This window comes from Sceloporus occidentalis, unplaced genomic scaffold (genome assembly GCF_023333645.1).
Source record: "Sceloporus occidentalis isolate IW3139 unplaced genomic scaffold, rSceOcc1.0.p SCAF_1, whole genome shotgun sequence".
NCBI lineage: Eukaryota > Metazoa > Chordata > Lepidosauria > Squamata > Phrynosomatidae > Sceloporus > Sceloporus occidentalis.
The window spans coordinates 278384300-278406360 of NW_028316981.1; the positions used below are offsets into that span (position 1 = coordinate 278384300).

The 22061-nt window shown below is 40.0% G+C and overlaps 1 protein-coding gene across 1 annotated transcript in view; it reads left to right on the top strand.

The window, feature by feature from the left end:
- The window catches only part of LOC149323949 (high affinity cAMP-specific and IBMX-insensitive 3',5'-cyclic phosphodiesterase 8B-like), a 72174-nt gene that overhangs the window by 22135 nt on the left and 27978 nt on the right, over positions 1-22061 (top strand). The window contains exons 2-5 of the mRNA XM_089494518.1: positions 5724-5783; positions 9579-9769; positions 11024-11083; positions 13663-13720. Coding sequence (XP_089350644.1) covers positions 5724-5783; positions 9579-9769; positions 11024-11083; positions 13663-13720 — 369 coding nt within the window. The remainder of the gene's footprint in view (positions 1-5723; positions 5784-9578; positions 9770-11023; positions 11084-13662; positions 13721-22061) is intronic.

The following is a 22061-nucleotide window of genomic DNA, read 5'->3' on the forward strand; positions in this document are numbered from 1 at the left end:
GGCCTTTTCCAATTCTATGATTCTGTGACCTGCATACATGGGTCCGAATGCATTTAGCATTGACATGAATCAAGAATAACTGGCTTCTCACATCTTCTGGAGAATGGTCTACTGTCTCAGTCAAAGTAATGGACAAATCATGTTCGGAATTACATTTTAAAAACAGTTCCTAAACTAGTATAAATCTGTCTTCCTAGTGATTTTTTTCCACCTTAAGGAATTATAATAATGCATTTCTAGTAAGTTTTATGTCCTGTTACAATAGACCTTAATAGGATGCTGTGTTCTTTTGTCTGTCATTTCAGGCCCGACATAGAAAAAAGAGCATAATCAGTTCCATTAAAGCACTCTGACGGACATTAGCTTGCTATTTTGAGGAGCTGCCTTAAATTGCTAGCAATTTTGTTTCAATGTTCTTTGCCTTTCTAAATCCTTTTATTTTAGGGACAGTTTTTAGAATGTGCAGAAACGTATTCCCCTTAAGCATAGGAGGTGGCAAGGTGGGTGAGCGTTGTGTGTTAGGCACAGAGCAAATTATCGTCATCATCATGATCATCATCTCAGAAGCAAAATGGACAGTGGTGGTAGGACTTGTGTTGTTCCCTCCCTCAGCTTTTAATGCAGGACTGGATGTATGCTAGTGCTGGTTTAGTACAAAAGGAAAATGAGGAGAACATTATTTTAATGTTTGATCCAGTGTTCAGATCTTGAAAATAATTTATTACAAAATGCATATTATCTGTAATTAAGTGATCAAAGGCATAATCAGGTCATGTTATGGTTGCAGTGTGATGAGAGATAAGGGTGTTGGCTATTCCCAAACTGTTTCCCATCCTAACTAGTTTGGATACCCTTGGCAACAGGTCCCCTGGACTGAAAATGTCACTGCTTGTTGCCAGCTTGGTCAGTGGGAAAATACCTTTGCACAGGAAAACCATTGAAATCCACAAACACCTGGACAACTTCAACAGGAAAGAGGAAACCCTTAAAATAACCAAAGTGTGGCTACCAATCCTGAAAAACACCAAAATCTAGACTCAGCATGTGGAAATGAACATCACCCAGGGTCGGGGTTTCCCTTCAGAAAATGGATTGCTAATTAAATAGACACACATATCCTCCTGCATATCCTCCCACCCTGAGGCCTTGCCATTCAGCAACAGTCCAACACACAGATTAACATGTAATTCACTTCCTCCCAACCAAGAGTCACACAGTATATATATATATATCCCACTCACTTCCATGCCACCAATCTCTGAAGATGCCAGCCACAGATACAGATGAAATGTTAGGGATAAATTCTTCCAGAACATGGCCACATAGCTGGGAAAACCCACAAAAAACTATGGATGCCAGCCGTGAAAGCCTTTGACTTCACATTTTGGAATGTTCTGTTTATATACAGTGTCTTGACTTTCTTTTTTGTATTTCTGTAATGGATCGTTTTCAATCTGGATTTTGCCTTTTGCACTCTGTGGAGATAGCTTTTATGAAGGTCACAGATGATCACGTTCCAGCCAAGTATATTTAGTCATCCTCATTCTTCATCATTTCTCTTTAGCCTTTGACACAGTTGATCATGCTGTCCTGTTGGATTCCCTTCATCACCTAGGGTTTACTAATGCAGTCCTCAGCTGGTTCATGTTTTATGTCTTAGACTGGTCACTTGATGTGGTAGCTGAAGGTGGTGTATCTTCTTCTTTTCCCCTTTTGGTTGGGATTCCACAGGGTTCTGTTCTTGACACTTTGTTGCTTTCTCTTTCTATGTTATCTTTTGGTGATCTTATTCATTCTTATGATTTTCAGTATCATACTCAGCTGTAATTCTCCTCTGCTGCAGAACGTTTTTCTGATATTGAACATTGTATTACAGCATGTCTTTCAGTTATTTCAGCATGGATGCTGCATGGTTGCCTAATGCTTAATATCCAAAACCATTACAACATACATTCTCCATCAATGTTAATAACGTTCCCATTTATTCTGTAAAGGAAGCATGCGGTCTTGGTTTTATTTTTCATTCTTCCCTATCTTTTATCCCTCATATTGTGGCTGTTGCAAAGTCAAGTCACTTTTTTCTTTGTAAGATTGCCAAAATCTATCTGCTTCCTCTGCAAAGACTTTAGTTCATGTCTTGGTTAAAGTAATTTTCTTTTGACTGGTCTTCCATTATTTAATCTTCATCCTCTTTCCATTCAGCAATCTACTGCTAAGATAATCTTTTTGACCCATCATTCTAATCACATCACACCATGTTTAACACCACTGTATTGGTTCCCTATTCTTTTTAGGATTCAATTCAAGTGTCTTTAAAAACTTTCTATTTTGGTTATATCTACTTGTCAGTTTTCTTTATATTATATTATATTATATTGTTTTAGTACAGTCTGCCCTCCATATTCACCAGGGTTAGGTGCACAAGACCCCCTTGAAAATGAAAAACCATGAATATGGGAAAAGTCCAGGATGGAGGAGGAGCATGCATGTATTCTTCCTGGCCATGCAATGGGGAGCATGGCTACCCATGAGGGATTCACAAATAATCAAATCTGCAAATGTTAAACCTGTGAATGCAGAGGGCTGATTGGATTTCTGTATAGATAACTTGTTTTACAATTGTATTGCATAGTTTTATATTTCTGTTACTCCTTCCATCTCCTCTGTGTGTGTGCATGTGTGTATATGTGTATTAAATTGTATGCCTTTTACAGGGCTGTTTTTTCTTGTTCTTTTACTTGTAAAGCACCATGTTCACTGATCGCACAAAATAAAATACAACGACGACGACGACGATGATGATGGTTCCAGTTACTTTTGAATAACGAGAAAGAAAATAGTTAACTGAAAATGTATAGCTAAAATTATGGCTAACTACTTTTGTGGGTTCAGAAATGAAACTGTAACTAATTACTTCTGGAAAGTAAATTTACAAGCTTTAGAAGAGCACTTTAAAAAACGAGTTATTATTATTTAAGCTAAAGGCCATAACATCTGAACATCTGAAAGGCCTCTAAACTAGTGTTTTTATTCAAAGTGTTTAGTGCCAGTGCTAATGCTTAACTTTTTTGTTTTGTGTTTCTCTGAAAAATGCTTTTGCATTTTTCTATTGCTATTTCTTCAGATTTAATTATACATAATAAGTAGGACTAATGTATAACATTAACGTATTCTTATATTCATCTATCAAAGTTCTTTATATGTTTTATTATGTATATCCTACATATATTCAGATTTAATAGGATAATAAAAAGTAAACATTGGTGTTTTACTGAAAGATGTAAATCATATCCGAGCCTAATAACTTTGGATTGTTAATGTTAGAGGCAGAAGTGGTATCTTTGAAAAAACAAACAAGCAACTGAGCTTGGGAGTTAAAAAAAGGGGGGAGGGGACTATGAGTCCCAGAATTCTGCAGCCACTGGCTGTGGGATTATAGCAATCGCAGTAGCAAGTACATTTCTATACCACTTATCGGTGAACTAGCATTCCCTAAGCAGTTTAAAATGTGTGAGCCAATTGTCCCCAACAAGCTGGGTACTCATTTTTCTGACCTAAGAAAGGATGGAAGGCCGAGTGGACCTTGGAGCCCTCCTCTAGGATCGAACTTACAGTGCTGTGGCTACAGTACTGGCATTTAATCACTGCACTACCAAGGCTACTTTATGGGAGATGTAGTGCAAACAAGGAACCCCAGGTGCTGGTGGAGGCTCTATTTCAGAGGAAGGAACTGTCAAAACCACTTCTGAATATTCCTTATCTGAGAAACCCTAATTGTGTGTTGAGTTACAACTCACTTCATCTTCAAACAGACTTTGATTTTGGAGAAAAAGCAACTGTGGACCAAATCTAAAATAGGCTGTGGGTCAGGACCCTACTCTGGTTTTCTGTTAAAAAATAATGTTCTGTTGGAAGCTTTGAACCTCATGTTTACCTCAAATGCTAGACAGGTAGAGGCTCCTGTTCTAGTTTAGAGCTGTTTTCTCCTAAACCATTATGTTTCAGTTTAAAAATCCACAAATCTGACTTTGGCATGTAGTTATTTTGTCATTTAGAGTAATTTTATGGAGTACTTGTCCAATGTCCTCAGGGTAAGCCTTTGTAGTTTTATCTTTTAACAGTAAGTAAAGTCTGCCTTTAAGGGAAAAGGTGGAGGTAATCTCACAGTAATATTAATCTTAAAGGTTGGACAAAAGTCAACACAAATTTAGTGGCATTGTAATATGTCACATTGCTGTGTGTAGTGCAGTCACGACTCTTTGAAGTGTCATTCTAGCAAACTGTAGTTATGGTAAATACTTTCCTACATATTACTGACAGTGTTGATCAAATGCACTTAAGTTCCATGGAAATTATCTGGATTGTACTTCTGCTGTAACTCACTCTGAGAGCCTAACTGAAAAGGTTATAAATATTACAATGAATAAATTTACACTTAGATACCACTCAAGGAGCAGACTTGAGGCAGATCATTGATCAAGGATCAGGCTATGGGGTGACATGCTGAGTATTCATGCATCCTACATGAGTTCGCTTGAGTGCCTTTAAAAAAAAAAAGATGCATTACACTAGAATCGTGGAAGTGTTTCTTCCTGTGATTGTGATAAAAACAGGTTGATTCCCATATGCACCCATGGCCATAATTTTAACAAAAAATGTTAAATCCTAATTCCACTGATTGGGCCATTTATGGTTATCATTTATGATTCTGTTGAGTGGAATCATAAGTCCATTTACCATTTAATACTTAAATGAAGCTGATTTTTGGAGCAGTAGGAGATTAGGCTGGCATGTTAAAATAATAAAATGATGTGAAATAAATTGTGGTTTCTGAAACCCAAAGAAGTCCTAGCTGTGTTCATTTGAAATGAATATATTCAGGCTCAGTTGCTGTTATTATTGTTTGCGCTGTCATCATCATTCCCATTATCATCAGTTTGGGATTGAGTACCAGTGAATTTAATGGGGCTTACTCCAAATATGGCTGTTGACTACTCTGCCATTTGACTGTGAAGCAAAGCATTCATTCTACAGGCATGCAAAATCATAGTGGTATTGTACAGTTGGCCCTTTGTATCCATATATTCTGTATCCATGGATTCAACCATCTACAGCTTGAAAATGTTTTTTAAAAATCCAAAAAACAAACTTTGATTTTGGTATATTATGTAAGGGATACCATTGTACTGTATATAATGAGACTTGATTATCCACAGATTTTGGCATCCACAAGCGGGTCCTGGAACCAAACCCCAGCAGATACTAAGGGCCCCTGTACATTGGAAATAAAGGCTCTTCAAGAAGGAGCAATTTTCTTGAGTAGTGTAAGCTATTCAGTTGTGATTTGTAAGGATGAAATATCTTTTAGGGTGAAATTGTGTCCTTACACTGGCTATCATTGGGAAGGAAACATCTTACGGTTGTTTGCTGTGTGCCTTGAGCTAGTGTACATTCATCTACCACAAGTATAATGTATAGTGGACATCTGGGTTTGTAATACTTATACTAATGTGCAGTAGAAACCCAAAGGTTATTTTTGTGCCCTCCCAAATGGATAATCTATGCACCCTTGGCAATGGTATGTTTAATCAGGACCTAGTGTTAAGTATATCTTGTGATTTATTGGTTGGCATAAATTATGTTTTCATTACCTTGTTTAATCTCTTCAGTGAAATGCTGTTAACATGGACTGACAATAAATCTTTCATGCTGCTTTCATTTAGCAGGCTTCAGCTACTGAGACAGAAATTGGGCCCATGAAACTGACACAAGATCCTATTCAGGTAAGGTTTTGTTTTGCTTTAGCAGTAATTGCTATGTTTGACGTTAAAGGTCAACCAACTTCTTCAGTTCTCAGCTCCAGAAGTATATATTTTTTTCATATATTTGAACTGAAATGATGAGAGCTGTACATTTTAAAATGTGAGTATTCTTGTGATGCCATTGTTAATAGTTAGCATTAAACAGTTTGTAATGTAAGCCTCTGTCTCAAAATATTCAAGAAACTGTGTGAAGTTCAAATTTTGAACTAGCATGCTTCACACTATAAACCCACTAAAACTGTTTTTCAAGAATATGGTTAGAGTTTACATAATTTTTACACTTTAACTGTCTGACATCTCTAGCTCTTTTTTTCATCAGTCACAGAAATTCTGCCTACACAGAGATTATATTTCTACCATCAGTTAATGATGAAGGAAAACATAGTGCACTTACTATAACAATTTGACCAAAAAAGTACAACTTAAAAAATAAATTCAGTATAGGTATCACAGAATGATTCATACCTCTCTCTGCAACATCTTTAGGGTGGTATGCTCCAGCCTTTTTAGACCTGTGGCTTTAGGTCTGGGAGGATTCAAGGTTAGCACCTACAGACTTTTTAGCTATTTAAAAATAGGTTAATAGGGAAGCCAACAGATTTGAGTACCATGATACAGAACTACATGGTTCTAAGCAATTAACACAGTTCCATACCATCTAGAATGGTTTGTCAAGAATAGCCAGTCTGTGCAAGCTCAGTTACAGAAATGTGTGTTAAATCAAACTCTTCTGTGTAGTTCTCTCTCAGGTACTGACCAGATTCAGAACCAAAGTTTGTAATTGTTACTTTTTTTAGACTTCCCTTTTCAGAATCCCCAGTCTGCATGGGGATGCTGATTGTATTCAGCTGCAAACACCTAGCTTTCTTTCTAGATAAGTCATATCGTGACATACATGGTGTTACAATTGTAGTATTAATTATCATATCACTTATTGTTGGAAAACCAGCCATTAAGATAAAATGAAATCAGGGTCACCTTGTCAAGCCCCTGGACTAAATGTGTTGATTTTCACATGGTGACACCATGGCTATCAGCCTGACATTTAAAACAAACAAACAAAAAAAACCCCATAGAATCAATCTTACTTCCACCTATACAGGGTATGCCAAGGAAACAAACAAGACAATCTTTTCATATGAAATACATGGGACTTCACAACCTTTGACATTTACATTACAGGAGGGTAGTTTGAATGATTCTTGACAAAGCATGTGAATGCTGAAACTGACATTTTTCTAAAGCTTGCTCTTTCTTTCTTTCTTTCTTTCTTTCTTTCTTTCTTTCTTTCTTTCAGTCTGCTACATAGTAAATGATAGATTGCTGTGATTAATTATGTTCAGTTGTCAAACAGAGCATGATCTCTGTTGTTGTCTGCCTTCAAATTGTTTCTGACTTATACCTACCCTAGGGCAAACCTATCATGGGGTTTTCTTGGCAAGATTTATCCAGAGGAGATTTGCCATTGCCTCCCCCTTAGGCTGAGAGCATGTGACTTGTCCAGTGTCACCCAAAGGTTTCATGGCCAAGCTGAGAACTGAACCCTGATCTCCAGAGTCATAGCCCAATACTCAAACCATTATGGTATGCTGGCTCACCAAAGTACAACCTGTCTGGAGGCCATGTGGAAAAGGGTGTAGTGTGCTTTGGAGTATTAAGTCCTGAACCAATGAGGAGGTTGCTGAAAAGGGAATAGATCTGATTGATTGTATCCCTTTAGTTCTCTGGCAGTAGATTGATTACTCAGTTCTTCCCAAAGTTGAAAAATATCAAAGCAGGAAAAAGTTTCTTTTGGGGGCTACAATTCCCAAATTCCCCCTGTCAGGAGGACCACCTGTAAGAGATTTTGGGAGCTGTAGTCCCAAAAGGTAACCTTTCCAAAGTCTGGGAAATATTAGTTTTGATCCTAACTATATAATGTAACTGTACAAGTTAAATGTGGCTTTTAAATGACTATCTTAGTGCTGCTGATGAATGAGTGTTCCCTCCCAGATATTATTGGATTGTATCTCCCTTGGTCTCTCAACAATTAGCTGTGCTGACTGGATCTGATGGGATATCCAGTTCAGCAGCTTCTGGAGGGAAACACTTTCTGAAGTAACACAAGATAGTGATTCAGAAGTATTATCATTATTATATGCAAACAAGTTGACTTGCTGACTTATTGTGACCTATGAATGAGGAACCTCCAGGAGACCCTATTAGGAACAGCCCTGCTGAAGTATTGCAAGCGTAGCATTGTGGCTTCCTTGAATCTATCCATCTGGGATGCAATCTTCCTCTTTTTCTACTACCTCCAACCTTACCAAACATTGGCCCGGTACAGATGGGCCCGAAAGGGTGGACTGGGGCCGTCTTTCATTGCTACGCAGCAGCGCTGCAGCAACCAAATTGTGCGGTGCTGCTGCACAGCAAAAAAGGAACACTAAAAAGCGGCTCCTTTTTGCACCGCTGCAAGCAGCCTGTGGCAGCGCAAAAACATCACTGCTGCACTGCTCCATTTGGATGCAGTGCAGCAGCAAGTCATCGCTGCGCACGCCGTCTATACAGCGCTGCGCAGTGATGACGCCCTCGTCGTGTGCTAGGGTTGCGGGGCGTGTGGGTGCTCCACCCTGAGGCAACCCTAGCACGTGATGGGGCATCATTCAGGGCCCGTCTGTACCGGGCCACTATTGTCTTTTCCAGTGAATCCTGTTAGTGTAGTGGTTAAATGCTGGAACAATGCACTCATTCACAGTCACAAGGTTGTGAGTTCAATTCCAGCCAGAGGCTCAGGGTCCACTGAGCCTTGCATCTTTCCTTAGGCCGCTAACATGAGTACCCATCTTGTTGGGGGCAATTAGCTTACACACTGTAAATTGCTTAGGGAGTGCTTAAGTGCACTGATAAGCAGTATAGAAATGTACTTGCTATTGTATTGCATATCTCATATGACCAAAATACAATTGCCTCAAATTAGTTATTTTGAAAGTCCAGGGTTGATTTGCTCTACTATCCACTTGTCTGCATTTTTGGTGATTCATGGTGTTTATGTAGGTGTTTGTGGGTGTGTTTTCAGTCTGTGAGTCATTGTTTAATTTTTCATATATTTGTCATTTTTTGAATAGAATTTGCATGTATTTTGTCTCTGTACCTTGAATTAGCTCATGCCATCTTTTCATGGTGATTTATTTCTTCCAAGTGTTTTAAGATCTCTTCTACTTCACTTTCTAAATATTGTAGGTTCTTCATCAAAAGTTCTTGGAAACAGTCTGCCTTCCTTTAATCTCTTCTGTACAGCTCCTCAATGTATTACTTCCATTGTCTTTTTATTTTGTTCTGATAATATAGTTCCCCTTTTGGACATACAGCATCCCTACTCTGAGTTTAAATTTTCCTTTGATTTCTAGGATGTTGTGGAATAGGTCTCTTGTTTTTCCTTTTTGTTGTCCTCTTCATTTTGTTTCTGCTGATTATTCCAGTAGTCTTCTTTTTCCAAAATACAAGGTGCTGAACAGTTGCGTTGATGACATTCTCCTGCACTTTATTGAGGTGGGAAGGAGTTGTGGGAATTTTTTTTTAAGGTACTGTTGTCTTTTAATACTAGACTATCATTGTTTAAAATATGAAGTGCGCTTTGTGTTGTGAGCCGCTTTGATTGTCTCGTCACAGAAAAGCGGGATAAAAATTAAAAAATATTTATTTATTTATTTATTTATTTAAGTGTAACTGGAAGTTGCTTTAATTGTAATGTGAGATTGTATTTTGTATTCACAGGTATTGCTGATCTTTGCAAAAGAAGACAAACAGAGTGATGGATTCTGGTGGGCTTGTGATAGAGCTGGATATAGGTGTAACATTGCTCGGACACCAGAATCAGCACTTGAATGCTTTCTTGATAAACATCATGAAATAATAGTCATAGATCATAGAAATTCCAGATACTTTGATGCAGAAGCCATCTGTAGGTAATTAATTGTCCTTGTGCTTCATATCAACCTTGGAGAACTGTTTCTTTTAAATAAATGCAATGTTACCATTTCCACTTGCTTCTACAGTGGTAGTAATATATCTATGCCACTTTAGATTGCAGGAGGAGAGGTGTCACATGATGTATATTCTTCCATACAGAATAAATAATCCCTGTATACCAAAAGATCTCAAGAAGAAGCTAGAGTTTTATGTGGAGAGAGTTTGTGTATGAAGGGAGGAATATTTGTTTATGTGAGTCTGATGGTCTTTTTGACTGGAGGCCTGTGACAGCAGGAATAATAGGCATAAAGAAATGCTTGAAATCTGGAAAGTAGTCCTGTACAAACCAAAATCAATACTTTGCTTTAGCTGCTAAGAATGGAAATGTTGCAGGGAACTAAAGACAGGTTTAACTTAGCAACCATCTTGTTATACAAGAGTAGAAACAAGTGGACACATACAGTAGCTTATTGCATGCTGGAGCAATCAAGTGACCTGAAAAACCATCTACAGAGTTAGTTGTAAACGTCACTGGCTGGAATTAATGTGTAGACTTAATGTCTTTGTAAGTGGACATACATCTGTGGGAAGTAGAATTGAGTAGATTTGCAATTCCATATTCAGCCAGGGGTTGTTGTTACATTACTTTGTAGGTGAGCCAGCAAAGTGAACATTGTGCATCGGGAGTGATGCACAACAGAATCTAATCAAGGCAGGGAATGCCAGTGTGTATTAGCAGAGCCTATTGTTCTTTGAGGCATTCTTGTCAGTGCCCTCATCTGCATCTTTGCAATTCACTGGGAAGGTTCTTTAGCAGCTCCGCTATGTAACTAAATATACATAAAATTATTCAACAAAGACTGCAATATAGGTTCGAAACCTTGTTTTTTATATTAGCATGACAGAAACTGACAGTTTCTTCCTTAATCTCACTGTCTAAAAGTTACAGATTCTATCAGATACAGTTTTCCATTATCCACGCTATAGGCTAGGATCCAAAGACATCCACATTGGCATGACTTTGTTTTTTGTTTCTTCTGCAGTAGTTCTCATTGCTGAAGCGACAAGACACAGTTTTGCTTTGAGACATGCCTTGTCTTTTTAGAACTAATAACTGATGTAGAGAGAACCGTATTGTGTGTTAAGTTCTCCTGCGTGCATACATGCATATGTTAAAACACTGTAGGTGTTTTTTTAATTGTTACTTAAAAGTGTTTAATTAGATATGATAAGGTATTTCCTAATTTCAGGGCAATTCGTGCTACAAAGCCTGCAGAACATACTGTAATTCTCGGTGTTATTCCACAAATGTAAGTATTTTTGAAAGTGAAACTTGATGATACTGTTTTTAAGTAGATATGTTTATCTTAACCTTAAAACATCCATAAAACTACTGTTCATACATGCTATGGAAAAATCTTCATTATAATGCAGAATCTTGTAGGTGATCTACGCTAATTTTTCAGAAATTATTTTAGAAGTGTTGCAGAGCTTCCTAGCTTTTTTTTTAGTATATTGTATAAACGTCTCATATGAAAGCATAGAAAATATAGAAGTCTATATGAAAATCTCACCACACACACACAAAGAGAATGGCAGACAAGATTAATTCATTTCAGAATGTGATTGGTTGTTGTATTATTTACACTTGCCAAAAAGTCTAAGCAAATCAGACAGCCTTCCCCAACTAGACATTTTTCAGATGTGTTGGACTGCAATTTACACCATCTCTAGTCAGCATGTAATTGAGAAAGGGTTTGAAAGAATATTGTACTCAGGAAGAAGAACATTAAAGCTTATCAAGAATGTGATGAATTCACCTCTTTATCCAACATATACTGTGCAATTGAGATATTTGAATCTTGTAAGGCTCAATTGGCAATACATAAAAGAAAAATAAGGAAATACTACATCTGGAAAACAGATATTAGTTGGATAACTGAAAGAACTATAGCTAAATATATTTTATGCAAAAATGTAAACACACTCATTCACTCAATCACACATAAACATGAGAGATACTAAAATTGACAAATTCATCCACCCATGTCCATGGATTTGAGCACTCAGTCCTTAAAATCTAGCTTGGCCTGCTACATTAATTGTGAATTAGGGTTGCCTCTTCTATTTCATGAGAAACTCACTATCTATGACAAATGTGTAAGACCCCTACAACATGATCCTACCTATGCCTAAAAACCCTTTTTGTATTGAGTTTGGCTGATAGAGGTGGGAGAGAACTTCATTTCAGTTTGTTTTGGAATCATTTGCCAGCATGCACAGTTGAAAGGAATGTGAGGTTTTTGGGGGGAAAAAAGATGTGTGGGAAGGCAAGAGTGAATTATGCCCCCTCCCTATGCATGAGTGTTTTTTATTTCTCTGAGATATCTTGGAGGAAGCTGATTATCTGGACCCATTTCAAATTGGCTTCAGGGCGGGATACGGTGTTTAGACTGCCTTGATTGCCTTAGTCAATGATCTCCATCTGGACATCGATAGGGAACATGTGACCCTGTTGGTGCTCTTGGACATCTCAGCGACCTTCGATACCATGGTATGCTTCTGGAACGCCTGAGGGAGTTAGGTATTGGAGGCACTGCACTCCAGTGGCTCCTTTCCTACTCTCGGGCAGATTCCAGATGGTGATGCTGGGGGACAGCTGCTCTTCTAAAAGAGAGCTGACATCTGGCGTCCCTCAGGGTGCTATCCTGTTCCCCATGCTGTTTATCATTTACATGAAGCCGTTGGGTGAGATCATCCAGAGACATGGGGTGTGGTGTTATCAGTACTCTGATGACACCCACATTTATTTCTCTATGTCTCTGACTGCTGCAGTGACTAAGGATGGCATCTCTTCTCTGCATGCCTGCCTTGAGTTGGTAATGGGCTGGATGAGGGAAAACAAACTCAAGCTGAATCCAGAGAAAATGGAGGTACTTGCGATAGGTACCTCAAGCCCAGGGATGGAGATTTGTCAACCAGTCCTGGACGGGGTCACACTTCCCCTAAAGGACGAAGTTCGCAGTTTGTGAGTACTCCTGGACTCGTTGCTACAATTGTCATCTCAAGTGGATGCAACGGCCAAGAGTGCTTGGTACCAATTCGGTTGATACGCCAACTGCGTCCCTACCTGGACCAAAAGGACCTTGAAGCAGTGGTACACACACTGGTAATCTCTCGTTTAGGTTTATGTAATGCGCTCTTCATGGGACTACCTCTGTATCAAGTTCAGAAGCTTCAGTTGGTTCAGCCAGATTGGTCACTGGAACATCTAGGTCTGACCATAAAACACCAGTACTAAAATCTCTTCATTGGCTGCCAATTACCTTCCGGGCACAGTACAAAGTGTTGGTCATTACCTTTAAAGCCATACATGGCTTGGGCCCAAGTTACTTGAGGGAACACCTCTCCCTACACAATCCGCCCCACACTCTCAGAACATCCAGAAAGCAGCTATTGGAATATGCTAAGACCAGGTTAATAAACAGAGCGTTTACAGCTGTAGCCCCCAAACTGTGGAACGACTTGCCGGAGGAGATCCATCTTCTTACGACCTTAGATGCCTTTAAGAAGGTACTTAAGAAGGATCTCTTCCGGCAGGCCTGTCCACCCAATCTGTTATAAGAGAGTTAGAAATACTCCACCTCTATTTGTAATGATATGTATTTTAAATTATGATTTAGTCAATACATTGTATTGGTAATGGTATATTGTTTTATTGAGTGTATTTTATATGACATTGTAGTTTTAATTTTGTAATTGTTGTTTTTATTGTTGTAATCCAGTCTTGGTCACAGGGAGAGGCGGGAAATATAAATTTAAAAAATATTATTATTATATCAGAATATTTCAGGTCTCTTAAGTGACAGCTTATTCTGCATTTCTGTAGTCCTGCTGGCCAAGAAGAACCCTCTGTGCTTCCCCTTCTGCATGCAGGTTTTAATAGGGTATGTAAAAGTTATTTCAATTTTCTTTACTTACATGATAAACAATGTATCAATCTCAAGCCATTGTTTTCTACCAATTATTAATTGCTTGTATTATTAACTGTTCATGTTGTGATCAATCTTCAGCCACTATTTCTCTCTGTTATTATTTTAACATAGTGAATTATTCACCCATATATTTATATCACATGCCAACTACAAAATCTGCCTGACTCCTACGTATGAGTCCTAAGCAGCGAAAGTGAGGAAAACATATTGTGGACTACTGCTGCAGATGGGTGTTTCAGGAGAAGAAAGGAAAGTGACAAATAAGTTTCTACAAGCCTGAACATGACATATTTTCTTTAGGGCTCTCTAGCGATATCATAATAAACATCTATAACTGCCTGGACCTCTCTGCTTAGTGATGCAGGATAGCCAGCAGTGGTTAGAGAAGGACTGTGGCAACACTTTGCCTACAAAATCATTATGTAAACAAAAAATGGAACTGAACAGGGGAGGAAACTTAATGGTGCAAGTAACAACAGCCTTGGGTCCATAAAGAAGCCCTGTTCATAGTTGAGAACTGTGGCTTCAGAAAGATTTGCATTTAAAAAAAAACATGGAGAAAATGGGATTTCCATTTGATGCAAATGGTCTAACTCTGATTTCTAATTCAGTTCCTCATCTCCTTGTAATATTATTTTAACAAACAATTTGCTACTCACTGGTCCCACCTTCCTGGTAATTCCTTACTGTTACATTCAGTCCTCTGTATCCACAGATTTTGCATCCACAGATTTAGCCAACCATAACTTGAAAGTATTCTTAAAAATCCAAAAAGCAAATCTTGATTTTGCCATCTTGCCATAAATACTCATGTATAAGTCAACCTCATGTATTAGTCGAGGGCAGTTTTGGGGGCCAAAATCATAGATTTTGATATGACCCGTGGATAAGTCGAGAGTCAAACACTGGGACATGTTACAAAAGATCTAAAGGGAGAAACAAAGCACCATTTCTTTCTCTCCTTCTCCCTCTCTGGACCTCTCCCATGGGTCACAGTCTTGGCATGGAAAATGGGGAAACAAACTTCAGCGCGCGCACACACACACACACACACAAACTTTCCCCCTTCCTTCACCCCCAAGATTTCCAAGGTTCATGGTTTGCAAAACGGGATACAAACCTCTCTCTCTCTCTCTCCCCACTCCCTTTATCACCAGACTTTCCAAGACTCATGGCTTGGAAAACAGCGTACAAACCTCCCTCTCCTTTTACCACCAGGATTTCCAAGGCTCATGACTTGCAAAATTGGGTACAAATCCCTCTCTTTTTCTTCCCTTCAGCCCCAGGATTTCCAAACCTCATGGCTTGCAAAACAGGGTACAAACCTCAGCATATTCTCTCTCCCTTGCCTCACCAGCTGTTAGCTCTGGCTATGAAGAAGGGCTGAGGGATAAGACACACACACAAACACACAGAGGAGAGTGCACAGGGATTCAAACAAGGAGGCAAACTCTCCCTCTTTCTCTCTCTTGCCTCAGCAGCTGTTTACTAGCTCTGTCTGCAAGGGAAGGCTGAAGGATAAAACACACACAGAGAGAGAGAGTGGGGACTCAAATGGGGAGCTGTTTAAAGATCCCTGGCTATGACAGAAGGGTGGGCACTTCTTTTAGGAACTTTATAAGCAGTATTGACTTATATAAGTTGACCCATGATTATGGTGTCTTATTTTGGGGCATAAATTTCTTGACTTATAGTCAAGTATAAATGGTATATAAAGGACACCATTTTACTCTGCCATTGTATATAATGGGACTTGAGCATCAACAAATGTTGTTATCTATGGAGGACCCTGGAACCAAACCCTAGTACAGTAATGGTGAACCTTTTACATACCGAGTGCCCAAAACACAACCCAGACCCCACTTATTTATTGCAAAGTGCCACATCCCTCTAGCTTTCTAGTATGAAACTGTGGCAAACTCTGTGCTAGGACGACAGCATGTGTGCCCACAGAGAGGGCTCTGAGTGCCACCTCTGGCACGTGTGCCATAGGTTCACCATCACTGCCTTAGTAGATACCAAAGACCCACTGAACTCAATGTTTTTAGAACAGGGTGTTACTTTTATTTACAGTGGAATCTTGCCTTACTTGGGGGATCCGTTCCGCCCCCCCCCCCCACATAAGGTAAATTCCGCCTATGCTCAAGCCCCATTAGAGTGAATGGGGCTTGTGCATGTGGTGGTGCAGCGCGCGTGCGTGGCAGCTGCATGTGCCACTGAAAGTATTAAAGCACAGCTTCGGCATAAAGCAGAAGCCGCATATGGCCGCCTGCATATGAAGTGGGTGTGCTGTACTTTAAAAGATGATGAGATGGAAAGAGATTGTCGTCATTATTTTCATTTTGTGCCTTGAAGTCATTTCTGACTTACAGCAACCGTAAAGCAAACCTATTACATGATTTTCTTGACAAAATAGAGTGGATTTGCCATTGCCTTTGTATGAGCTGAGAAAATGTGACTTGTCCAAGGTCAGCTAGTGGGCTTCCATGGCCAAGGAAGGACTTAAACTCCGATCACCAGAGTTATAATGCAGCAGGGAGGCAGGGAGAGGAGTATCCTTGCCTACCTGCTTCCGTGTTACTCGGTGGAGACGAGAGGCTACTCTTCAGTAGCGGCAGTAACATGGTGCCTTGGCTGGGCAGCGGGGAGGCAGACAGGTGGAGGAGTCTCCACATCTGCCTACCTCTTCGCTACCCAGTTGAGATGCCAGGCTACTCTCCACTGGTCACAGTAGGCTGGAGGCTTGGTTGGGCTGTGCAGAGGCAGGCCTGAACTCTTCCCACTACCCCTGCTGCCACTTCTGATAACCTCTGATGAGCTGAGTGACCCAAAGAAATGAACATTAGTGGCAGTTGTGACAAAAACATGGTAGACTTGGCCTGTCACCCCTGCTGATAACCCATCGCTTTGATAGGCTGCAGCATCCCAAAGAGACATACACTGCCAGTGGCAGAAATGTGGAGGACTTGGTGCTTCTTAACACCCCCCTCCATTTTGTGGAAGGGGGTGTTAAAGATCTGCACTAGGTGTCCACATCACTGCTAGTGTGGCATTAATATAGTGCTATCATGCCTAAATTTTGCCAATTTTTGAAAAGTGTAGTGATGATGAGATGATTTAGGATTGATTCACAAAAATAACAATGGAATTGGTCTGGATTACAGCTGGCTTCTCCTTGAAGCCAGCAATTTCATGCAATACTATAATGCATTTGCTCAGAAATTGATCCTCCATCTGTCCTGCTATCAGCAATCCACAGTTCAGAAGGCTACAAAGGCTAGCCAAAGTCATTTTGCTGCTTGAACTGAAGAACATGTTGGTGCCGCCTTCTCAGCCCATGTACCAAAATTAACTAGACTAGCTCTTGAAGCTTACCTAAACGCCAGCAGTGGGACAGTTTTCTTCACCAATCCTGATGAAGACAGGACCTTGTTAGAGGGATCCAGAACAGATTGAAGGTCAAATATAACTGTGCTTCAAGAGAAGAAAATGGCCAGAGGGCTCATAGGAACATCTGGGAGCTTTCCCTGCTGTCATTCAACGTGTGCTGCCTTAAGCTATTGAGTCATTGTGCTTAATGTGAGGGCTGGTTGAGTAGTGGCACCAGACATATATAGAACTGGATTTTAAGTTCCTTGAGCTCCAGGAGCAGAGAAATGGATTCTACTTATGAATGAATGAAGAAATAAATGAAAAGATTGTATGTACAGCGCTGTGTAAATTTACAGTGCTTTATAAATAAAGGTTAATAATAATAATAATCTGAGCTCCTCGATTTGGGCTTGTGAATCATCTCTGAGCTATGTCTACATTTTATGTTAGCATGATTCACCCAACTATCAGTGCCAACTCGTTTTCTTTCTTATCTCCCTCTTACATATTTGTGGACCTGCCATCAATGCAAAAATAATTACAATCAGCTTGTTCAAGCAGAATCCCACTGCATGGTCTCTTTGCCATATTTAGATTATGTGTTATAAGTATTTATTGTTGGCATTGTTTTAGGTTACAGGAAAAACATGAAAGAACCAGGTTTCACATAACACTGAATGGCTGGCACAGTCATGTTCTATGCTTCATGGACACCTCCTGGGCTTCAGAGAAAAAAAAACCTCCTGGGGTCCTGTCACACTAGCCAATTTTGCACTATGGTCTATTCCGTACTGCAGAAATAATGCAGTTTGACGACACTTTAACTGTCGAGGCTCAATGCTATCTAATTCAGGGATTTGTAATTTCATGAGATATTTAGCTTTCTCAGTCAGAGAGCTCTGGTGCCTCAACAGATTACAAATCCCAGAATTTAATAGGATAGATCCATGGCAATTAAAAACATATCAAACTGCATTATTTCTTCAGTGCAGAAATTCTGTGTAGAAATTGGCCAAGCTGGCTATAGCTTCTGGAAGTGGAAGTCCAAAACACCTGGAGGACCAAAGTTTGGGAATCATTACTGTGAAATATAGCCTACAGCACCTGATATTCATTGCAGTCCCCCATCCAAGTACTAACCAGGGCTGACCCTGTTTAGTTTCCAAGATCTGACAGTATCTGATGCTTTGAGTGCATTCAGTTGCAGGGAGGAGGGAATATCACCAAATGAATAGCAGTATCAGACACACAGCTTTTCTAAAACGTTAAAAAAAAAAAAAAAACCACAAGCCTTGAACTCTTCAGTGCTGCTTGTGAAGGGCAAAACCAGTAACCATACAGAAATAGACCTTGATTGGCCCCAGATTTTACTGGTTACAGATTACATATGCTTTGCATGGAATAGGGCTTGGTAAACTGCCAGCTGGCTGCTTTTCTTGCTTACTGGGATTGACAGGATTGTCAGAGCCCTACATGGCTTGTACCAATCACAGGGACCCTTCCTATCACTCAAAGTGATGGGAAGACTTGGACAGTTCCTAAATAGTCAAGTCTTTTGCCTCCACACTCCAGGATCCCTTGTTTCCCCATACTTGCACCATCATAGGGAGTAGAGTTCCACATTGCCAGTTCTCTTCAAAATGGATCTGACCCAGTGCCTCCAACACTTGACTGGTATGAAAAGGTAAAGCAACATTATTCACATATCCATTTGCTGTGGCAAAGGCAAAACCCCACTCTTGTCAAGCTCAGACACTCAGCTAATGGGTAAAATTTCTTCCTTCCTTCCTATATTTGGGAATCAACAGCTAAGGTATATTCATACCATCAGAAGGTTATAGAAAGCATGGGTGCTGTGGGCTGTGAAATCATCAGCAGCCAAGAGATCAAAGCTAAGAGAGAGGCTTCCTTAAATGGGCCTCATCTTCAGGAGCCAACCACCACTTCTCCTTGCCAAATGAGCAGACAACACTGCAGTTTTGACTGAACTGTGGGGTGCAGGTAAGGATTTTTTTTTTTTTTTTTTTTTTTTTGCTTCATCCTCCACTCCTTGTGAAGGGGCAGAGATCTGGAGCTGTCCTTGCATTTTAGAAAAGCAGCATGTGTCTGATACTGCTATTCATTTGGTGATATCCCCTCCTCCCTACAAATGAATGTACGCAAGGGGGCAGATCCTGTCAGATCTTAGAAACTAAGCAGGATCAGTCCTGGTTAGTACTTGGATGGAGGACTGCCAGTGAATATCAGGTGCTGTAGGCTATATTTCAGAGCATTGATCCCCAAACTTTGGTCCTCCAGGTGTTTTGGACTTTCACTCCCAGAAGCCCCAGCCAGCTTGTCCAACAGTCAGGAATTTTGGGAGCTGAAGTCCAAACAATTGCAAGACAAAAGTTTGGGAACCACTATTTCAAAGGAAGGAACTGGCAAAACTGCCTCTGAGCATCCCTTGTGTAAGAAAATCCTATGAAATTCATTGGTCTCCCTTAACTTAACCGTTCCGGCTGACTTGAACTCCCTATCCATTCCTCGTCCTCTTAGTGGAAGAGTACTTGACAACATTCTAGTTTTGAAATTGCTATATCTGCTTTTTTATCATGTCCCTATTGTAAATTCTCACAAAGGAAGTTCTTAAATGCACTTTCATGGTGTTTGTGGCACCATTTTTTAATTTAAAAAACCCTTATAGTTGAAGGCTGATTACAAAGAAGAGTTCTTGGAGGTCAATTTCATCTATGATTCCCATCCTTCCAACCTCAGGGATTTCCTTGCCTATCTGTTTGGTAGCAACTATGATTGTGAAAAACACAAATTTCCTATAAGGCTGACAGTGAACAACACTTTAATTACAAGCACATCTGCATGACATTTATTTTAGGGCCTGGAAACATCCCTTCTTTGTAGTCTATGTGAGCAGGTTTTTGCTTCTTCTGGTCTTCCACCAACCCACATGGATCACAAGAGCACCTGTGGGATTACCTTGAGATAGTGGGGAGGGGGATTTGGATTACCACTCCAATAATCCTTAAGCAAACATGAGAGATTCTGGAAGTGGCCGTCCAAATAAGTAGTTTCACCAAACTCTGGATATATCCCATATGGGGAGGAAGAAGGAGTTATACATTAAATAAATATAAATAACTGAATAAATTGATTCTGAACTGTGCGCAGAGGAGCCCAAGGGAAAGAGACCTGTCCTTTTCCGCAGTACTCCCTGTCCTTCTGTCAGTGTGCAGTTCCTGGGAGGTTAAACAGCATATATAACAAATATGTTAACAGTTTGTTACCAAAGTGGATTAAAACACTGGGCTGAATATTATTATTGAATTGAATTTGATTTATGGCACCTGGCCAACTCAGAATATTATTATTAATCCTGAATAGAGTAGATTGTTCAATCAATGGGATTTACCTGTGTGTTGACTCCCCAGTCAGTAGTTGATTCAGTAGGTCTACTCTAAATGGTCCTAACTAACAAGATTCAAGCACCAGTTCACTCTACGCATCTGAATAAGCAGACCATGGCTGCACTTGCACTGCAGCATTAATGCAGTTTGCATTATGTTAACTGTCATGTCTCCATCCTATGAAATCCTGGGGTTTATAGTTTGTTGTGGCACACAGCTGTCTGACAGAGAAGGCTAAATATCTCACAAAACTACAGATTCCAGAATTCCACAGCATTGAGCCATGGCAGTTAAAGTGGTGTCAAACTGCATTATTTCTGCAGTGCAGATGTAGCCTTAGTCTATGAAAGCTTATGCTACAACTTCTTTTGCACAGTTAGTATTAAAGATGTTACAAGATCCCTTTGCATACCATATTCCAGGCTAACATGGCTGTGTCTCTGAATTTTGCCCAACAAGAGTCAGGTCATTGTCTTGGATCCTTACACAAGTCAACTTAGGGAGGGTTATAGAAGGAAAACTGCCTGTTTCCACCCGCCACACTGCTGCAGTCCAAAATGCTTCCTTGGAGGGATGATGACAGGGGTGTCCTGAACTATGTGTGATGCAGCATGGCTGGGAACTGCTGGGTGGAAGAGAGAATGGAAAACAGTCCTTCTGTGAACACCATTAAGGAAGTGATTGAGAAGCCAAAAGGACAGAGAGATCCAACACTGGAGTCTATCTGATCAGCCTAAAACCCCTACTGAGCTGTTGCCAGCAGGATGGAAATGCACAGGGAGTTAGGTTTACTCCCACCTACCCACTCCACTTTCTCACTAAATCCAGTATTCTGTGTCAGCTACCTAGTTAAGTATACTGAAGAATGGCTGTATTTACACTGCACAATTAATGCAGTTCTGCACCACTTTAGCTGCCATGGCTCCATGCACTGGAATCCTGGGATTTGTAATTTTATGAAGTATTTGGTCTTCTCTGTCACAGTGTTCTGGTGCCATAACAAACTACAAATCCCAAGATGCCATAGGATAGAGCCATGACAGTTGAGTGATGTCAAACTACATTCTTTTAAACTGTCTTCTGCTGCTGGTTTCCCATGGAATACACTGGTGGAGCAGATCATAGAATCATAGAGTTGGAAGAGACCACAAGGGCCATCCAGTCCAACCCCCTGCCATGCAGGAATCTCAATCAAAGCATCCCCAACAGATCATTCTTCTCTCCCTCCTTTAGTGTTGAAAAGTTGTTCAAATACTCAATATTTTAAAATCTGTCAATGGGGATTGTTTAAAATAAGCAAACCCCTGAAAATGAAGTTAGAACTAATACCTTGTGGGGGGTGTGGGACTGCATGACGTAGTCTTCCTGTTGTCTTTCCTGCAGCATGAGCCTTTGAAGTTCCTTCAAAGGTTTGTTTGCTGACCTCAGAACTGTTTGTTTTTCTGTAGGGCAAATAACATCAGAAAGTATCATCTGTTGGGCACGCCATCAAAGTCTGTGTCTGCACTTAAAAAGAG